The following is a 17,239-nucleotide window of genomic DNA, read 5'->3' on the forward strand; positions in this document are numbered from 1 at the left end:
AAGAAAGAGACTTGGGGGTCATCATTGACCACAAGATGAACATGAGCCTGCAGTGTGAAGCTGCAGCTAGTAAAGCGACCAAAACACTGGCTTGCATCCATAGATGCTTCTCAAGCAAATCCCGGGACGTCATTCTCCCCTTGTACTCGGCCTTAGTGAGGCCGCAGCTGGAGTACTGCGTCCAGTTTTGGGCTCCACAATTCAAAAAGGATGTGGAGAAGCTTGAGAGAGTCCAGAGAAGAGCCACGTGCATGATCAGAGGTCAGGGAAGCAGACCCTACGATGACAGGCTGAGAGCCCTGGGGCTCTTTAGCCTGGAAAAGCGCAGGCTCAGGGGTGATCTGATGGCCACCTACAAGTTTATCGGGGTGACCACCAGTATCTGGGGGAACGTTTGTTCACCAGAGCGCCCCAAGGGATGACGAGGTTGAATGGTTACAAACTACTACAAGATCGTTTCAGGCTGGACATAAGGAAGAATTTCTTTACTGTCCGAGCCCCCAAGGTCTGGAACAGCCTGCCACCGGAGGTGGTTCAAGCGCCTTCATTGAACATCTTCAAGATGAAACTGGATGCTTATCTTGCTGGGATCCTATGACCCCAGCTGACTTCCTGCCCTTTGGGCAGGGGGCTGGACTCAGTGATCTTCTGAGGTCCCTTCCAGCCCTAATGTCTATGAAATATGAAATGCAGGATCAGGATCTCTGATGTAGGGAACAGGTGGGGTTAAAGAGTATAAGGAACAAGCCTGGGGTGAAGTCCTGGAGCCACTGAAATCAAGGTCAAAACTCCCACTGATTTCACCCATCAAGTTCTGTTCTTTTCAATTAATACTGGCCTTGAGTTGAATTTGTAAGAAACCATTAAGATTTTAGTCAGCTCAACAAAGCATTTCAGCATGTGTTGAACTTTAACATCAATGTTTGAAGCATTTGCTTTCCTGAATAGGGTCTAACAAGAAATCTGTTTCTGAGGTTTTATGGACAGGTCTACACATGATTTGTACAAAATAACCTCATGAAACTGGTAGACCATACAAACAATGAGCTTTTGCCCAGTTACTTGCTGTAGCTCCTTGCTTTCCCACTTCTCTTCACACATTATTTTACAGGGACTTCTTCAATTTTGTTTTATTGCAGTATATAAAAATTAACTATGTTTGGTGCCATCTAGTGACTTTCTGTGGAGACTCCTAGAGTAGAAGTAGGCCACATGAAATACTAGCCACAGGGCTTGGCAGCCTTCTAAAACACAGCCTGAACATGTTGACAGACAGACATCAGGAACATGGTCTAGTGTCTAAAACAGTAGGCTCAAGAAATGAGGATATTTTCTGATGAAACACTGGCAAAGTAATTCATGGCCTCGTTTCCAAAAATCCATGGTCTTGATGTCTGTACCTGCCTATAAAATGAGAGCAATTTTTAGTTCATGTAGTTATTTTTATCTTTACAATCTTAAATTCATTAATGTCATAAAATGATTTGAGGCTTTCGGTTTTAAGGCGCTAAACAAATGCATAGTATTATTATAATCTTAGGATCACAATCCTTTAGCCTCCATTAGTGGAAGTTAATTAAATAGGTCTGAGCACTTAGAAAAATGTTCTAAAACATAATGCCTTTTATCATTTTGAGGAATGAGTCAGTTATCAATAAGTATGTCACCAATGTTTTATAATATTGCTTCCCAATTTCTTGATAAGAAGTGCTCTGCTTAAAATGAGCTTGCAGTGGTGACAGTCAACAAACCAAATATTCTGAACTGAAACCAATCCCTTGAAAACTGGAATTTTTTGGAAATGTTCAAAGCTCATCACAATAAAGTTTTTGCTTTTGCATCACTGGGGAAAAATTATTAGTGGAAAAAGGATTTTTTTTTTAAAGCCCCCTAAACTGGTCATCAACAGCAGCTCAAAATACAGTAAATGGAGAGGGGGAAACAAGGGAAAGAATCCTTATGTTAGCTTTACAAAAGCCATTTTGATGCTACATTTTGGCATTCCCAGGCAGTTATTGACTAGATGGATGAAGAACTTGGGTAATAGCCAGTTAGCTCATAGCTGCTACATTATACTGTTATTGCTCAATAGCACAGTCACGTTGGGACAGTACAAGTAAATGTGAAAGGAAAACATATCCCAGAAAATGACGGGACAAATATAAACAAAAGGGAGCCTGATTGGAAGTGAGTCGATGAATATTTAGTGCTTATGTAACAAAAATACTCACAGACTATTTTGCCATCATACAGCTGCATCTAAAGGACTTTTAAGGTATGTCTGTACTACTGCTCAGAAACAGTCCCTACCCACTCACTCCTACCCCATGCAACCCCAGACCTGGTAACAGGACAGAGTCATAGCTTAGAGGCATTGGGAGCATATGCATATTCTGTAATCAGAAACATTAGCTGATTAAAATTTAAAATAGTAAGGACATTAGATGAGAATAAAATAAAACATAGTACAAAGGGGTAGAGGGCCTAAATTTTCACCAAGGTTCCCCAGACATTCTGTGACCTACAATAGGCCTTTCAGAAGCAACTGCTGATTTCAGCTGGGGTAACATCTAACAGATGCCATCATGTTACTTAATGCACTGTTGGAAGGCACTCAGATACTGCAGTGATAAGGATGGCATAAGAACTTTAATAGTACAGAACAGAATAAGGGAAAAAAGGATGAATCTCTCAGAAATCAAAGGGAAGAGAGCATACAGTGAGACATGCAATCTTTTGAAGGTAATCAGGTATTCAGTGTACTGAGAAACCTCACTATATCCATCACCAACCAAAGGAATTGGGAGGATGCTGTACTGGCACCCCTATCCATTAGGGGTGTGCGAAGCAGGCCCTATTCGATTCGGATTCAGCCTGAATCAGGCACAGTGATTCAATTCATTGATTCAGATCACTGTCCCCAATTTTGATTCAGTCGAATCTGAATCTGAAGATTCGATGCTGATTCAGAGAATCAGCAATTCAGATACAGACACAGCTTTAAATGTTTTTTCTACATACCTCCAGGTACCAGCACAGCTCATGAATGCTGCAATGCAGGGGCGAATAGAGCGTCCCACAGGAGCACTGGGGGGCGGGGCATGGGGGAGGGCCCTCGCGTGCTCAGTGGTGAACCTGGAAGTGGACTGGAAGTACTTCTGGTCCATTTCTGGGTCCACTGGGGAGCACCCTGGTGCCTCCCCAGCTCAGCGATCAGCTGCAGGGGGGACCCCGGGTGCCCCCCCCCCGACCCAGGAGGCACCAGTTGCACGTTCCCCAGTGGATCTGGAAGTGGACCGGAACTGCTTCTGGTCCACTTCCGGGTCTGCTGCTGACCGTGCTGGGGGAGCCCCCCGTGCTCCTGTGGGACACTCCGGCATCGCAGCATTCACAAGCCACCTGCTACCTAGAGGTACACAGAAAAAACATTTAAAGCTGTGTCTATGTCCGAATCGCCGAATCTTTCCAAATCTCTGTGAATCCATTTGGAGGGTTCTGATTCGATTTGGAGAGATTAAAGGGTCCTCTGATTCCATTTGATTCGGATTCGGAGATTTGGCCACCGAAGCAAGGACCAAAGCTTTGCACAGTCCTACTATCCATCTGCAATGTCTGCAGGGGAAAAGCATAAAAAATGATAGACCTAAAGAAGCAAAAGAAAAAATCAAGACATTCATTGGTAGCAATCCCCTATACATCCCAGGATGCACAAGCCAAGATGTTTCATAGCTATTTCATGGTTCTATTGTCTTAATAATGCCTAAAAGACAACCTTGCCTCCCCTTCTATGCCCACTTTCACCCCACTGTGACCTGTTCTGCAAGGAGACAGGCTTTTTTCTGGCCTGACAATTTTTTTTTTATTGTGTGCGCAACTATCCATCTGGACACCATGTGCTTTAAAAAAAAAAGAGCAGGTGTAGGTTGTTCGTTTCCTTAAAATGACCCGTCTGTTAAAGGTACTTTTTCAGCTATTGTGTCATATTTAATAGGTGGGATAACAAGCTTCTTTCCCTCAGTGCTCTTTGCATGTTACAGCACAGGGCAAAATTAGTTTTAAACAATATGAAAAATGATGATACAATTCCCATAACCTGCTGGATGAAGTAATATCTGAACTGGTTTTGCCAGTAACACATTTGCTATCTGGAATAGCATATTAAAATAGGTTAGGTGTGAAGATTCTTTTCCTGTTAGGCAACATATTTTTTTAAAAGAAAAAAAACCCCTCAACGGGCAATGCTTATCTTAGAGTTATTATTCAGCTGCCCCAAGTCATAGGTTTGTCAGTCTTGCCAGGAGTTCCTGATCCTTGTCCCATGAAAGGCAATAAGAATCTTACTGATGACTTCAATGGCAGTCAGATCAGGTGAGACCATTGGCACTATCAGTATTTTATCATCTTTTAAATACAGGTAAAATACACCATTTCCAATAACTTTTATATTTGGGTTCCACTGTGAACACATTCAGCATATTACAAAGTTTAGTTGAAAATTTGATTCTCTCCTAAAGTTATGTAAACAGACATAACCTGGGATACTATTCAGTCAAGTCTCAACTGCAGATCAGCCAAGGCACACAGGGCTGGGAGCAGAAAGCAAAGCATCAGATTGGCAAGGGAAGGGGACTGTAGTAGTATTCTGAGGGGATGTAGGGCTAATTTGCGGCACATCTGTCAAAAAGGTTAGTCCCCACTGTTCTAAATCATTAAGGCCATTCCCCTACTATTGTAGGCACCATGTCATATAATACCCTGGAATTAATTTGTCCCTATGACAGTTTCAACCTAACCCCTTTCAGTAGAGATTGGCTTAAACCCTGGAGCAGGAGGCTTTGTATCTGTTCTGAAATTCTTTTGAGCATTAACTGTGATAACTCTGGATAGTCTTATTATCCATCTACATGTCCACTCGCTTTATGAATCAAGCTATGATTTTGATCCCATTGACATCTTGTGAGTTGCACAGTACAACTGAGAATTCTCATCTGGACTTATGTAAATTGGGCCTATTTCCAATGAATCTATGTGTTTATCCTATGTCTATTGCAGTTGAACCAAGAAAAAAATAATTCCCTATATTTCTGGGATAGACTGAACCAAAACCTCATATTAAAATATTCATACCCAGGGACTTGAAATTGAAAACCAAATCTACACTGTTCCAATGTCTGGAATATTTGAATTCAATGTGTTTTAGAGAGAGGTTCAAGCTGTGAACTGGCATCCCAATTCAAGTCCAAGTCTGGGGTTTTGGTTCAAGCTCATCTCTAAATGGAATAGTAACAAATATGCTTCTAATCAACATTTCCCATCATATTTTCATGTTTCTGAATTGTATCCTTGTTGATTGCTCTCCATGTAGCCTAGTAAATACACGTATATTAACATATAGGCATAGAGAGAAATCAACCTCATCCTGTGGTTCTATTATCATTTTATTATTAAGATTTATTTAGAAACTGTCTACTCTTATTCTTTGAGAATATCTTTGCTGGAAAGGAGTGAATTTGTTCTCTGTCCAGATGTAGCAGGCAATAAAATAAATAGTGCTAAACCACAGAACCCCATATCTAGCCCACAGGAGGGCCTGATCCTAGACGCTTTACACTTTCACTGAACTCTGCATGAGTTTTGACTTGCATAGAGATGAAGGAGCCTAACTTTGGGGAGATAAGAATGTCAGTTAAAGCAGCACCTAACAAAGTGTTAAAACAAAGCCCTGACTGGTCAGGGGTGGAGGAAAGCACATATTTGGATGAAGGTTTCATTAGGGTTTGACAAAAACCATACAGTACCTTTGTGGCCAGACGACACTCCATTACCCTAATATTGTAATGAGAAGTTGCTGCTTTATTCATTTCAACACAACTGTTAGCAATAACAAAGGCTGCTCCACTTGGAAGCTTCACATCAGTTGCCCTCAGTGGATTGAATTCTATCAGCTTGGCCTATTGAAAGGAAAATTAATGGTCAGTTGTAATTTACTATTAGCTAACAGTACACTCAGTGCAATAAATCAAATTCAAATTTGCATTATTCTTCAGCCTCAGGAACATACAGACACTAAATGAAGGAAATAGCTTTTACTTGCAGTTTCATGTCCATTTAACACCAATGACCAAATTACACATTTATTTCATACCTCTTTCTTAGAGATGGAATTTAACATCTATCCATTAAAAGCCCTCACTTTTTCAGAGAGTACCCCAGCACCCCACCTAATCTATTTTCTTGCCTGGTTTCAGACATTTTTTTTTCAAAATACCTTTTTTTTACAAAGATGATTCTGGCTAGCCTTTGGGAAACTTAAATCTATCTGGAGCCAAGGCAGCAGCACCAAAGCACATGGCTGCTACTGAACATAAGAATTGAGACCTTAATACTGGAGCAAATACTGGACCTTAATACAAGTCCTTATATCTGGATATCACCTGAAGACCCAGTCTTTGGAGAGTTCAAAGTCCCCATTCAGGTCTTTATCCACAATAACTATAGCTTAAACACTTAATCATTAGGTTATATTTCAGAAGGACACCTAGCATGCCATATTTCAAGGAGCCTGAAATGCAAAACAAATGGCTAGAAATAAACAGCAGCCAGTGTCTGCTGATGCAGTACAAATTTAGCACCCTCCTCTGCTCCCCATTGTATTCAGTGCCAAAGGACTGATGCACTGTTGCTCTCCATGCAGAGATTGCAGGATCAGTGCTTTCTCATGTTAAGTGGCTTTTAGACAATCAGAAGGTCAAAAACTTTGCTGCTTGTAGCAGCTGGGCTCATTGCACACATCAGGGGGTGGATCTGGCAGCCTTTCCCGCACCAGAACCTCCAAGAGAATTGTTTTGCTAACCATCACACTGGCATTTAATATAGGATACACAAGCTATCTGGCATGGGAAATTCTCCAGGTTCAGAGATAAATCAGTTGTTCAACACGCAGTCTAATGCTCTCCTGTGGCATCTCTTCCTTTCCCATATACCCTTTCCATTTTCTTAATCTATTTTCATCTTAGTCCTTCAAGCATGTCACACATCTGCACCTTGTATACACTCATTGTGGACACACTTAATAGGGGTGTGGGAAATGAGCCCTATTCGATTCAGATTTGGATTCGACCTGAATCGGGGACAGTGATTTGATTTGTTGACTCGGATTACTGTCCCCGATTTGATTCGTCCGAATCTGAAGATTCAATGCTGATTTGGAGAATCATCAATTCAGCCACAGACGCAGCTTTAAATGTTTTTTCTACGTACCTCGAGGTACCAGGCACAGCTTTGTGAATGCTGTGATGCTGGGGTGGATGGAGTGTCCCACAGGGGTGGTAGCTCGCACCACACGCCGGAGGGGGGGGGGGGGGGGGGTGCCCCGCACGCTCAGCGATGAACCCAGAAATGGACTAGAAGTACTTCTGTTCCACTTCCGGGTCCTCCGAGGAGTGTGCTGGGCGGGCCCCCCCCGCACTCCTTAGGCTTGGCAATTGGCCACAGGGGGGACCCCAGATGCCCCCCCCAAACCCAGGAGGCACCAGTTGCCGAGCTGGGGGGGTGTTGGAGGGGGGCCCCCCACCATGTGCTCCCTGGCAGACCCAGAACTACCCCGGAACCGCTCCTGGTCCACTTCCGGGTCTGCTGCCGAGCGCACTGGGGACCCCCCAACACTCCTGTGGGATGCTCCATGCACCCCAGCATCACAGCATTCACGAGCCACCTGCCAGCTAGAGGTATGTATAAAAGACATTTAAAGCTGTGTCTATGTTTTAATCACCGAATCTTCCCGAATCTCTCTAAATCAATTTGGAGGTTCTGATTCGATTCGGAGAGATTAAAGGGTCTCCTGATTCGGTTCAGGTTCAGAGATTCAGCTGCCGAATCAGGTCAAACTTCCACCAAACCGAATCAACGACCGAAGCTTTGCACAGCCCTAATACTTAGCGCTTTGAATATTCAACCAGCTTCTTCTGTTTCCTGTTTTTCATACAGATAGTTGTAACATGTTATTAATTCACATTCAAAGATGAACATACAGTTCCTTCTTCTGCAAGAAATGATATCGACTGGTCCATTCCTCCTCCTTCTGTGCCAATGTAACGTTCACTCTTGGTGCAAATTTCTGCAAGTTCCACCTAAGAAAACATTGAATGTAAAGCTTGAGATAAGATAATAGATGCTATTAGCTTGTTGTTACTATGAGAAAATACAGAGGACCGTGATATATCTCTGAGATCATCCTTTCCCACACATTCAGTACATTTAGACTAAGCTTCAGATGCCATAAGAGTCTGACCCCTTCTCATTCTAAGCCAGTATCAGCCAGTGGGCCATATGGTCCTTGGCCTTTTGCTCTGAAGCATACCAGACCCACTGGTGAGATGCTCCAAAATTAGTGGCTGCTCCAAAGCACCTCTTCTCCTCCTTTTTCATCCCCACCACATGCTATTTCTACCCCACATCTGATATTTGGTTGCAATATTGATTAAATTCCAAGTACTCGTCTTAGTAATTGATGACAGACTATTGTACTATATTTAATATGTTGGCTTTATACCTAGAAATTACTTGTTGAATGTGACATGGCTCTGTCGGTAAATGAGATTTCTTTTATTAGACCAACTAAATGGTTGGAAAAAATGTTCTTTGTAAGCTTTCAGTTACAAACACCCTTCTACAGGCACAGGGAGAGTTTGTCATTTCTTTGTGTGCCCTTCTGGATGAAATGGAAACCAGTATACAAGATGCAGGTCTGTGAAAATGCAAATGCATAGCAGTGAGGATCAGAGGCCCTGGGCCCTTGTTGAACCTGAGAGATGTATGAGGCATTCACAGAAATCCCCATCAAGGGATCTGACACACCAGGCACGGGTAATATCAGTGGGAGCTTTGCCTTAGTAAAGAATGCACAGCCAAGATCAATAAATCATGTAGGGTCTGATTCTAGCGCGCACACACTGAGCAGAGCCTTTTTCTGAAACAAGTGTCGCTCTCACAGAAGAAACATGATTTGCCTCCATCTGCTGCTCCTGGCTTGCTACTTTTTGAAAAGTCTTAACCTAGTCCTTAGAAGTGCTCCATAATCCCACTGTATAAATCAAAAACAAACAAATGGTCAAAGGGGCAAATTCTGCTTTGGGGTGGTGGGGAGTGTATTTGGCTCTCACTGAACCCAATGGGAACATATTGTGGCTAATAACAGACACTGGATTTTTCCTTCAAGGAACAAAGCGGTTTATTCTGGGATCCTACAATACAAGCTCATTGTCTCACTTTAAATACCTGTGAAGTATCCAAAATAACACTTTTTCCTGGACAATGCTGGGGACTAATATGAGTTAATTACCATTCAAGCAGACAAGGTTCTTTGAGTAAATCCAATATCTTTTATTAAACCAACTCAAATAGTTTGAAAAATTCTTCTTAGCAAGTTTTCAGGCACAAACACCCTTTGTCAGGCCGAGGAAGTATCTACAGATGCAGACAAAGGGTATTTATGCCTGAAAGCTTGCTAAGAAAGAAATTCCCAACCATTTGAGTTGGTCTAATAAAAGATATTGGATTTACCCAAAGAACCTTGTCTGTCTATGGCCTTAGACCAACGTGGCTACAATCTACACCCCTTACCATTCAAGTTGCTTGTGTAAATGACTGTCCGGGGCCTGTTTTGATGTCAGTCAAAGCCCAGGACAGCAGCTTCCAATCTGTGGTACGGGTACCACCAGTGGTCCGCAGACAACCTGCCAGTGGTACATGTTAACAGATTTATCCTAATTACTTTATATGACAAAAATTTGCTGGTGGTACTTAAGGTTGTATTGTTTTAAATTGGTGGTATGCAATCTGTCAGAGTTTGGGAACTGCTGGCCCAGGACAATCTGGCCTGGGATAAACCTACGTCTGTTGTCACCCTTGATGCATCCAATGACAGATGTTAGCTGAATGGATTTTGTTCATATATGTATGGTAAGCTCATGTCTGTCACAAGCTCATATTTTTATGTTCTTAAAATGAATAGACAAGGGACCCAGCCCTCCTCTGTGCCAGACCCATCACTGATTCCCCTTCATTCCCCATGGAACACGTTGTCTGATTGTTTGAGATTTACCTCATTTTCTAAAATGAGTGGATTCTGTAAACATGTGAGTTCTTTTGTGTGGCTTTATAAGTATCTTAAGAGCATTTGAACACCTTTCAGAAGAAAAAGTACTAGGGAAGGCTGGAGTATCACTGTCATCTATACTATATGTGATTTTCACTGCAAATATATTAAAGCATTTTAGACATCAGTTCAAAAGACAAAGGAGCCTTGGGGATTGTTCTGAGAACGTATTATACCAACAAGTAGAAATGAAAGCTTCCAAGGACCTGTATTACCATGCCCCCATAGCAGCTCATTCCGTCAAGTGCAGTTGAATCATACATACAACAGGGAAGAGAGTACAAAAATAAATATTTTAACAGGCCAGCAGCTTTCAGCCCAGGAGTAAAGTCAGATTCAGATTCCCCACCGGAGATCTGGAATCATGTGACCTTAAACAAGATAACCACCAAAGTAGCAACATTAGCCAGCGCACAACTGTAAAAGGTAGCAGATAAAGGTAGTCAATCACTACGCCTGGAGGGAGGCCTGTTCACTCACTCCATTTCCATCAAGATGCAGGAAACAGACAAAAAGCTGTAAAGTGGGTGCGCAGGCCTATGCAATCAGACTGAGTAGCCTGCAAATCCACAAAAGGGTGATTTAAGCAAGTCATAGTGCTACTTAAGTTATGTAAAGCACCTGATAAACTTTGAGTTGATAAGAAGAAGCTGTAAAAACATTAACAAATGCTCTCTACAGCTCTACTGGCAGAAGCTCTTTGAATTAGACATCAGGAGTGTTTAGATTTTACTCTGAAGCCCATATCGGTATCTGTTTAAACAGATGCACTGAGGTAAAGACAAAGGGGTCTATTTCCCCTGCAGGCACAAAGTAATAAATAACTCCTTTCTGGGATGTTGGTTGTAGCCTGTTGGTTTAAGGACATAGGCAGACAAGTTTCTTTGGGTAAATATGTTATCTTTTATTAGACCAGTTAAATAGTTGGAAAAACTGTTCTTTGCAAGCTTTCAGGCACAAACACCCTTTTTCAGGCATAGGGAGAGTCTGCTGGTGTTTTGTGTTCTCCTAGATAGAGAAATCCTCTATGTGATGATTGTGAAATCCTCCATGCAGTGCTTCAAAAACACCCAGGACACAACTAAGAAAGCTTCGACGAGGGCAACTCCCTTCCTCCCCATTGTCCTCTCTTTGCATATTTTAAAAGATGAACAAAAAACATGGATTGTGGCACTTTTGCATCTTCATTAGGTATAAATAAGGCCACACATGGTGAGTATTTTAAGCAAAACTGTTTTTCCCTTAGTTTTACTTTGGAACTATCAGCAATGGCAAATTTGGTCCTCTCCGATCTTTGATAGGCTCAGAGAGGCAAGATCTTCCCACCCTATTCAGTCTGTATCTCAGACTGCCTTACAGGTACCACTGTGTGTTTAACTTTGAACAACCAAGGTTCATACCCCTACACTTTTCATCAAGAAGAAATGTTACCACATCAGGGTCCCTCCCAAACATTTAGAGGTTCCTTTTTTTTTCCTTTAAAAAAATAACGCCTGAAGTAATATCGCAAAGTAAAAGAAGAGTCCCACATACACATGGAAGCTTGTAGGTGGAGGTAGTTAGCTGATGTCAGGCAGAAAGCTCTGCAAGGATGGGAGTTACATTGTTGTTTGAGGGTGGTGGGTATCTGGAAGCCAGAACAGGTTTGTTCTTCTCAAATGGCATCTTTCAAGCAACAGGCCAAGTCATTCCTATCCTCACCAAGGCACCAGGCCTTGCAAGGGATCCAAATGCCTAATATGCCGCATGATGTTCATAGACCACATCACCACTGGACCAAATAACTAGGAGTATAACATCCAAGGTTCATTCACCTGCAACTCTACCAATGTCATATACACCATCACTGACCTTACAGTGCTCTTCAGTTGTCTACACTGGACAGACAGGGTGATCTCTACCAGTAAGAATGAAAATGAATGAACACTGAACTGACATCAGCTGCAAAAAGAAACAAAGGCCTGTGGCAAAATGCTTAACCTCCCTGGACACAACATAGCTGATCTCGGGGACACAACATAGCTGATCTCAGGATTGCTGTTCTCAGGCAGCAAAATTTTAAAAGCCAGTTTGAATGGGAAATTGAGGAACAAAAAATCATCTGCAGATTATATTGTCATGTATGTACAGATTTTTACTCTGTTACCTAGATTAGCTTTTGTGACCCATTTGTTCCTACCCTATGGGTTCTTTGCTTGTTTCTCTCTCCCAGCACTGCCTCCTCTCCCCAGCCCCTTTCTCTCCCTTCCCACCCCTTGTATTCAAATCTCTCACTCCACTTCAAAAGGTTGTAAGAGAACTTTTACAATCTTTTCTTCTATGCCTGAAAAAGGGTGCTTGTGCCCAAAAGCTTGCAATTAAAGAATTTTTTTTTGCAAAAATCTAGCTGGTCTAATAAAAAATATCACTTCTACCACAAGTTCTGATTCCTCACTCCACTTTACACACTGCTCTATGCTTGTCCTTTCACAGCATCTGATGAAGTGAGCTTGAGTTCACAAAGACTTATGTTCTACATGGGTGCAACTACACAAGACGCTAACTCTGCAGTACCCTAATAACGCTGTGCGGTAGCATGCTGGGCAAAACCCATGCTAATATTCTAATGTGCAGTAGTATTAGGCAACTGTGCAGTTAGCATCCAAAAACACCTGTGCACAAGTGCTACTGAGCAGTAGCTCGAGTTACTGTGCATTTTTAGTACTTGGTTACCCATGTACTACACTTAATGCGCAGTAACTACACTGCATTAATGAACGTGTAAACGCAACCTGTATACCTTATAATTAGTCAATAAGTTATATATCTACCCTGCCTTCAGCTTGTAAGTGCTCACTCTTTGTACGTGGAAGAGTGTGTGTTTTCAGAGCTGTGTGCTCCCTTTTCAGTAGGCTGAAGGTAGGGCCACAGGATGTTCCCTGCTTCCTCTCTCCTGTGTCCAGATATGGGACAGTAACCCCTAGTGTCACAACTGTATTCAGGATGGCTGGACTTGGGCCACAATGTAGATACAATCAACCTTGTCATCTGCAAACCACTGGCATGCACAGGGTCCACCTTGCATCCCGATGTGTCCAGGTGTGAATTTGCAAATGCCCATGCTTCTGAAATTCTGGCTAGAAATGAAATGGTCAAGGCACTTTTATTGTTTATTCTTCTCTTGGGCACAAAGGCCTAAAACTGTTGTATTTTATCTGCAGAATTCTAGAAAAAGCTTTACAAACCTCACTAAGTATGTGGACAGGTTACAGGATCTCTACTGAATAATTTGCCCTGAATTTTTCTCTGTTTATAGGGTTACCATACGTCTCGGTTTTCCCAGACACGTCCTCTTTTTTGGCTCCCTGTCCTCGTGTCCGGGCAGGCTTTTAAAATGCAAGCAAACATCCAGGTTGCTTTGCCTCTGCTCTTCCCAGGCATGAGCAGCTTGGATGCTTGGGGCTGGGAGCAGTGCAAGGTGACTGGCTGTCACGGGTCACGTGCTCTGTGCGTGGGCCCCAGTGAGAGAGAGAGAGAGAGAGAGAGAGAGAGAGAGAGAGAGAGAGAGTGTGTGTGTGTGTGTGCATGCGCATGCAGGAGCTGCATTGGCAGCAGGGCAGGGGGTCAGGGGGCTCTGGGTCAGGACTGAGGGGCACCAGCAGTGCTGGGTGGGGGGGCAGGGTTGCAAGTTGGGAGTGTGGAGTACCGGCAGCACTGGAGGGCAGGGGGCTGCGGGTCAAGAGTGAGGGGCACCGGCAGTGAGGCAGGGCAGGGGCTTAGGAGTGAGGGGCAGAGGCAGGGCACAGGCATATCACTACCCCCACCCCACAATAATATACCCCCCCCTCTCTCCCCCTGCCCCCCCAGGTGTCCTCTTTTTTTGATCCTGGAAATATGGTAACCCTACTGCTCTGTAGTAAAAAGTGGACACACAAACAGCTCTGCTAAGCTAGTTGTCTGCAATGCAGGCCCAGCAGATGGTGGGGGAGCTGGTTTGCATTAAGAAAAGCTCTACTGTGGGATGACTAAGGGACTAGACACACAACTAGTACCACCAGTGCACAGTTACTCCTTACTTTCCAAGGGATAACTTTTACCACAGAATATGGTGATGTATTCTCCAATAAAGCTTTGTGCCATGTGTTCTCCACTTTTACTGCAAAGTAAAATCAATTTACTTCATAGTAGATGCACTGTGTATGTCTGCACTCTTGGTCTGGGTGCACAGCATCCTCTATTGCTTGACTGCCTGCATCAGTTAGACTTTATGATTCTGTGTTTATTTAATAGACAGAAAGAAAGAAAAAATTCAGGAGGCCTTCTGCTTGTGGAGTGTTAACAATTAGCACAGTGCCACTCCCTGTCCCTTTATAGATCTGTGCCTGGCTCAGCATTGGTCCCAGTTTGGCCCCAGCTTGCCAGCAAGCCATCTGCATGTGCTGGGCATACAAGACTGCAAAAGCCTCAAGCAATGTCTGGTTTTTAAACTCGACAAAGATTGGCAAGACCACCAAGTAATAACTGGCAGGAGCGGAGGAGCAGAACCCTCTTGACAAGATGGCCCAAGGCATCCTTGAAAACTAACTTGTTTTCTAATTTAAACAGGCTCTTGCCTACACAGACTGACCTTCTGCTAGCAGTAGCACAGGCATGTGAATGGGGCAGGAGAGGTAATCACTTGTGTGAAAAGCAATTTTTCACTTATTGCTAAAGCAAATGGCCAAACATTTGTTTTTTGCTAGAACTAGCAACAGGACAACACGCAGAAAACTCAGACTATAACCCTGGAGGCTGCTGTGAGAACTAGAGCAGAGATGCAGAGAAAGAGGGAGCCCCAATGTGCAGAGATTTGGTATTTGGAAGAGGACAAGGATGAGCATGTTACTAAAGCAGTGAACCAAGAGGCAGAACCTGGGCTCTATTTTTAGTTTCAAATTTGTCATCTTTTGTGATCCAGGGCAGGTCACTTCACCGCACTGTGTATCAGTTTCTTCAGTCACGTGAAGATACCTCTTTTACCTCCTCTCTAAGAATTTACTACACTTTGCAAAGGACTTTGAGATCCTCAGCTGAGAGATGCTTTAGAAGTACATGTTGTTATACCTGGAAACTGATAAAAAGGAGGCTCTGATGGGGAAAAAAAGAATCTCTGAATCAAAAGGTTTCTGCAGTCCAGAGCTCTGCAGGAAAAAAAAAGCACATCATACAGAGAAAATCATCTTGTCCACATCTCAGAAGATAAACATGTCTCTCTCTCACTTAAGTTAGTTTGCTCAAATTGGACTGAAAGCTTTTGGGGTAAAAATTGCCTTTGCATTATCGGTGTAGATAGTACTTACCAGTACTGAGTCCTGATCATGCTATACTCCATTTTTGCTACACAATACAGGCAAAGTATTGTATGTATTCATATTCAAGATAAGGTTTTTCTCCCTATGTTTATTCAAATTTAAGATGACCCCCCCCAATAATTAGCTCTAAACATGGAAAATGTATACATTTGTTTATAATTTTCCACATGTAGAATCTAATTATTGGGTAGTCATCTTAAATTCAGCCCCACAGTAATCACTAATAGGGTTCACCAATACATAGCAAACCACAAAGCAGGGGTAGATCTTACACTCCCAAGACTTGTTAGCACAGTTTCCCATCCCAAAATTTAGATATTCCAGAGCTATGGATAAAGAGTAATTTTAAGTCTTCAAAAAACATTCTAAACCAGGGGCAGGCAATTATTTGGGCCTGAGGGCCACATGGGGAGTTTTGATGATCTGTTGCGGCCCAATTGACCAACCACCTCCCCCTGCCCCTGTCCACAACAACTCACCAAAACTCCCCATGGGGCTTTGGGTGGTCTGGGAATAGTGTCTGGGAGCAGGACAGGTGGGTGAGGTCAATCTGCTCCTTGCATACCCTGCCCTGTGCAGCGGTTGAAGAATGTGTGCATTAGGGCGGCGTGAAGCTTCAGTAGCCGATTTGATTTGGAGGGGATTTGGCCTGATTCAGGTGCCAAATCTCCTAATTTGAATCAAGTCAGGAGACCCATTAAAAAGTCTGAATCAATTCGGAGATTTGGGCAGTCCCCGCTTGCTGCTGCAGGAAGCTGGACCCAGGCTCTGTGCCAGTAAGTAGGGGACGGGGTGGGGGAGGGGACCATGTAGGGACCCCCACCTGGCCCCCCCACACTCCTCCAGCCCCCCCGCCTTGGCTGCCCTGCCCAGCCCCAGCATCCCAGCACTTTAAAAAGAAAAAAAAATGCCCTGCCCTCACCGGCTGCAGCAGTGGTGATCGGGCCCTCTGGGGGCTTGTGGAATAGCCCTCCCATGCAGCAGGGATCGCCCCCACCCCACCTGGCACCCACAAGGCAGCTGTCTCATTGCGCAGGTGCAACATGGCTTGGCAAGGCACCATGTGCTGTCCCAGAGCTGGGACAGCTCCAGCAGTCACCCAGAGCCCAGCAGCACTCAGTCCAAGTGGCTCCAACTCCCGGACAGTGCGCGGAGCCCCATGGCGCCCTTGCAAGCCATGCTGCACCTGTGTGATGCGACAGCTGCCATGCAGGTGCCGGGCAGTGAAGGCCAATCTCCACTGCCCTTGCTGTGCAGGGGGGCTCTGCCATGAGCCCCCAAAGGCCCTGATTGCTACTGCTGCAGCCAGTGAGTGCAGGGCTTTTTTTTTTTTAAGTGCTGGGATGCTAGAGCCAGGCAGGGCAGCCATGGGGCGGGGCCCAGCTCATCGCCAACACTGCCACCACTGCCTGTTCAATTCAGAGGAGATTCAGCCCGATTCAATGGCCAAATCACCGAATCCGAGTCGGACAAAGTGAATCGCTGTCCCTCCGAATCCGAAGCCCAATCGAATTCTTGCTGCTTTGCACAGGCCTAGTGTGCATGGGCGGGTATGCTGGGTATGGGGGGCACTGCCTGGGTGCTAGGTCCTGGGACCCTACTAGGGGTGAAGGGGGGGGGGCAGGGGGTATGTGCAGCAGAGCTCACCCAGCCAGTGCAGTCTGTGACTGCCCCTGCAGTGCTCCACATGGGGCCAAGCCCCACACAGTAGATCCTGGGTTGCGCTTCAATTAAAAAAGTGATCTCACCACCC

The 17,239-nt window shown here is 44.1% G+C and overlaps 1 protein-coding gene across 1 annotated transcript in view; it reads right to left on the reverse strand.

Annotated features, from left to right (window-relative positions):
• The window catches only part of GALK2 (galactokinase 2), an 82,521-nt gene that overhangs the window by 31,121 nt on the left and 34,161 nt on the right, over nucleotides 1–17,239 (reverse strand). The window contains exons 5-6 of the mRNA XM_025210500.1: nucleotides 8,031–8,129; nucleotides 5,799–5,951 (exon numbers count right to left, since the gene is read on the reverse strand). Coding sequence (XP_025066285.1) covers nucleotides 5,799–5,951; nucleotides 8,031–8,129 — 252 coding nt within the window. The remainder of the gene's footprint in view (nucleotides 1–5,798; nucleotides 5,952–8,030; nucleotides 8,130–17,239) is intronic.

This window comes from Alligator sinensis, unplaced genomic scaffold (genome assembly GCF_000455745.1).
Source record: "Alligator sinensis unplaced genomic scaffold, ASM45574v1 scaffold814_1, whole genome shotgun sequence".
In the NCBI taxonomy this organism is placed as follows: domain Eukaryota; kingdom Metazoa; phylum Chordata; order Crocodylia; family Alligatoridae; genus Alligator; species Alligator sinensis.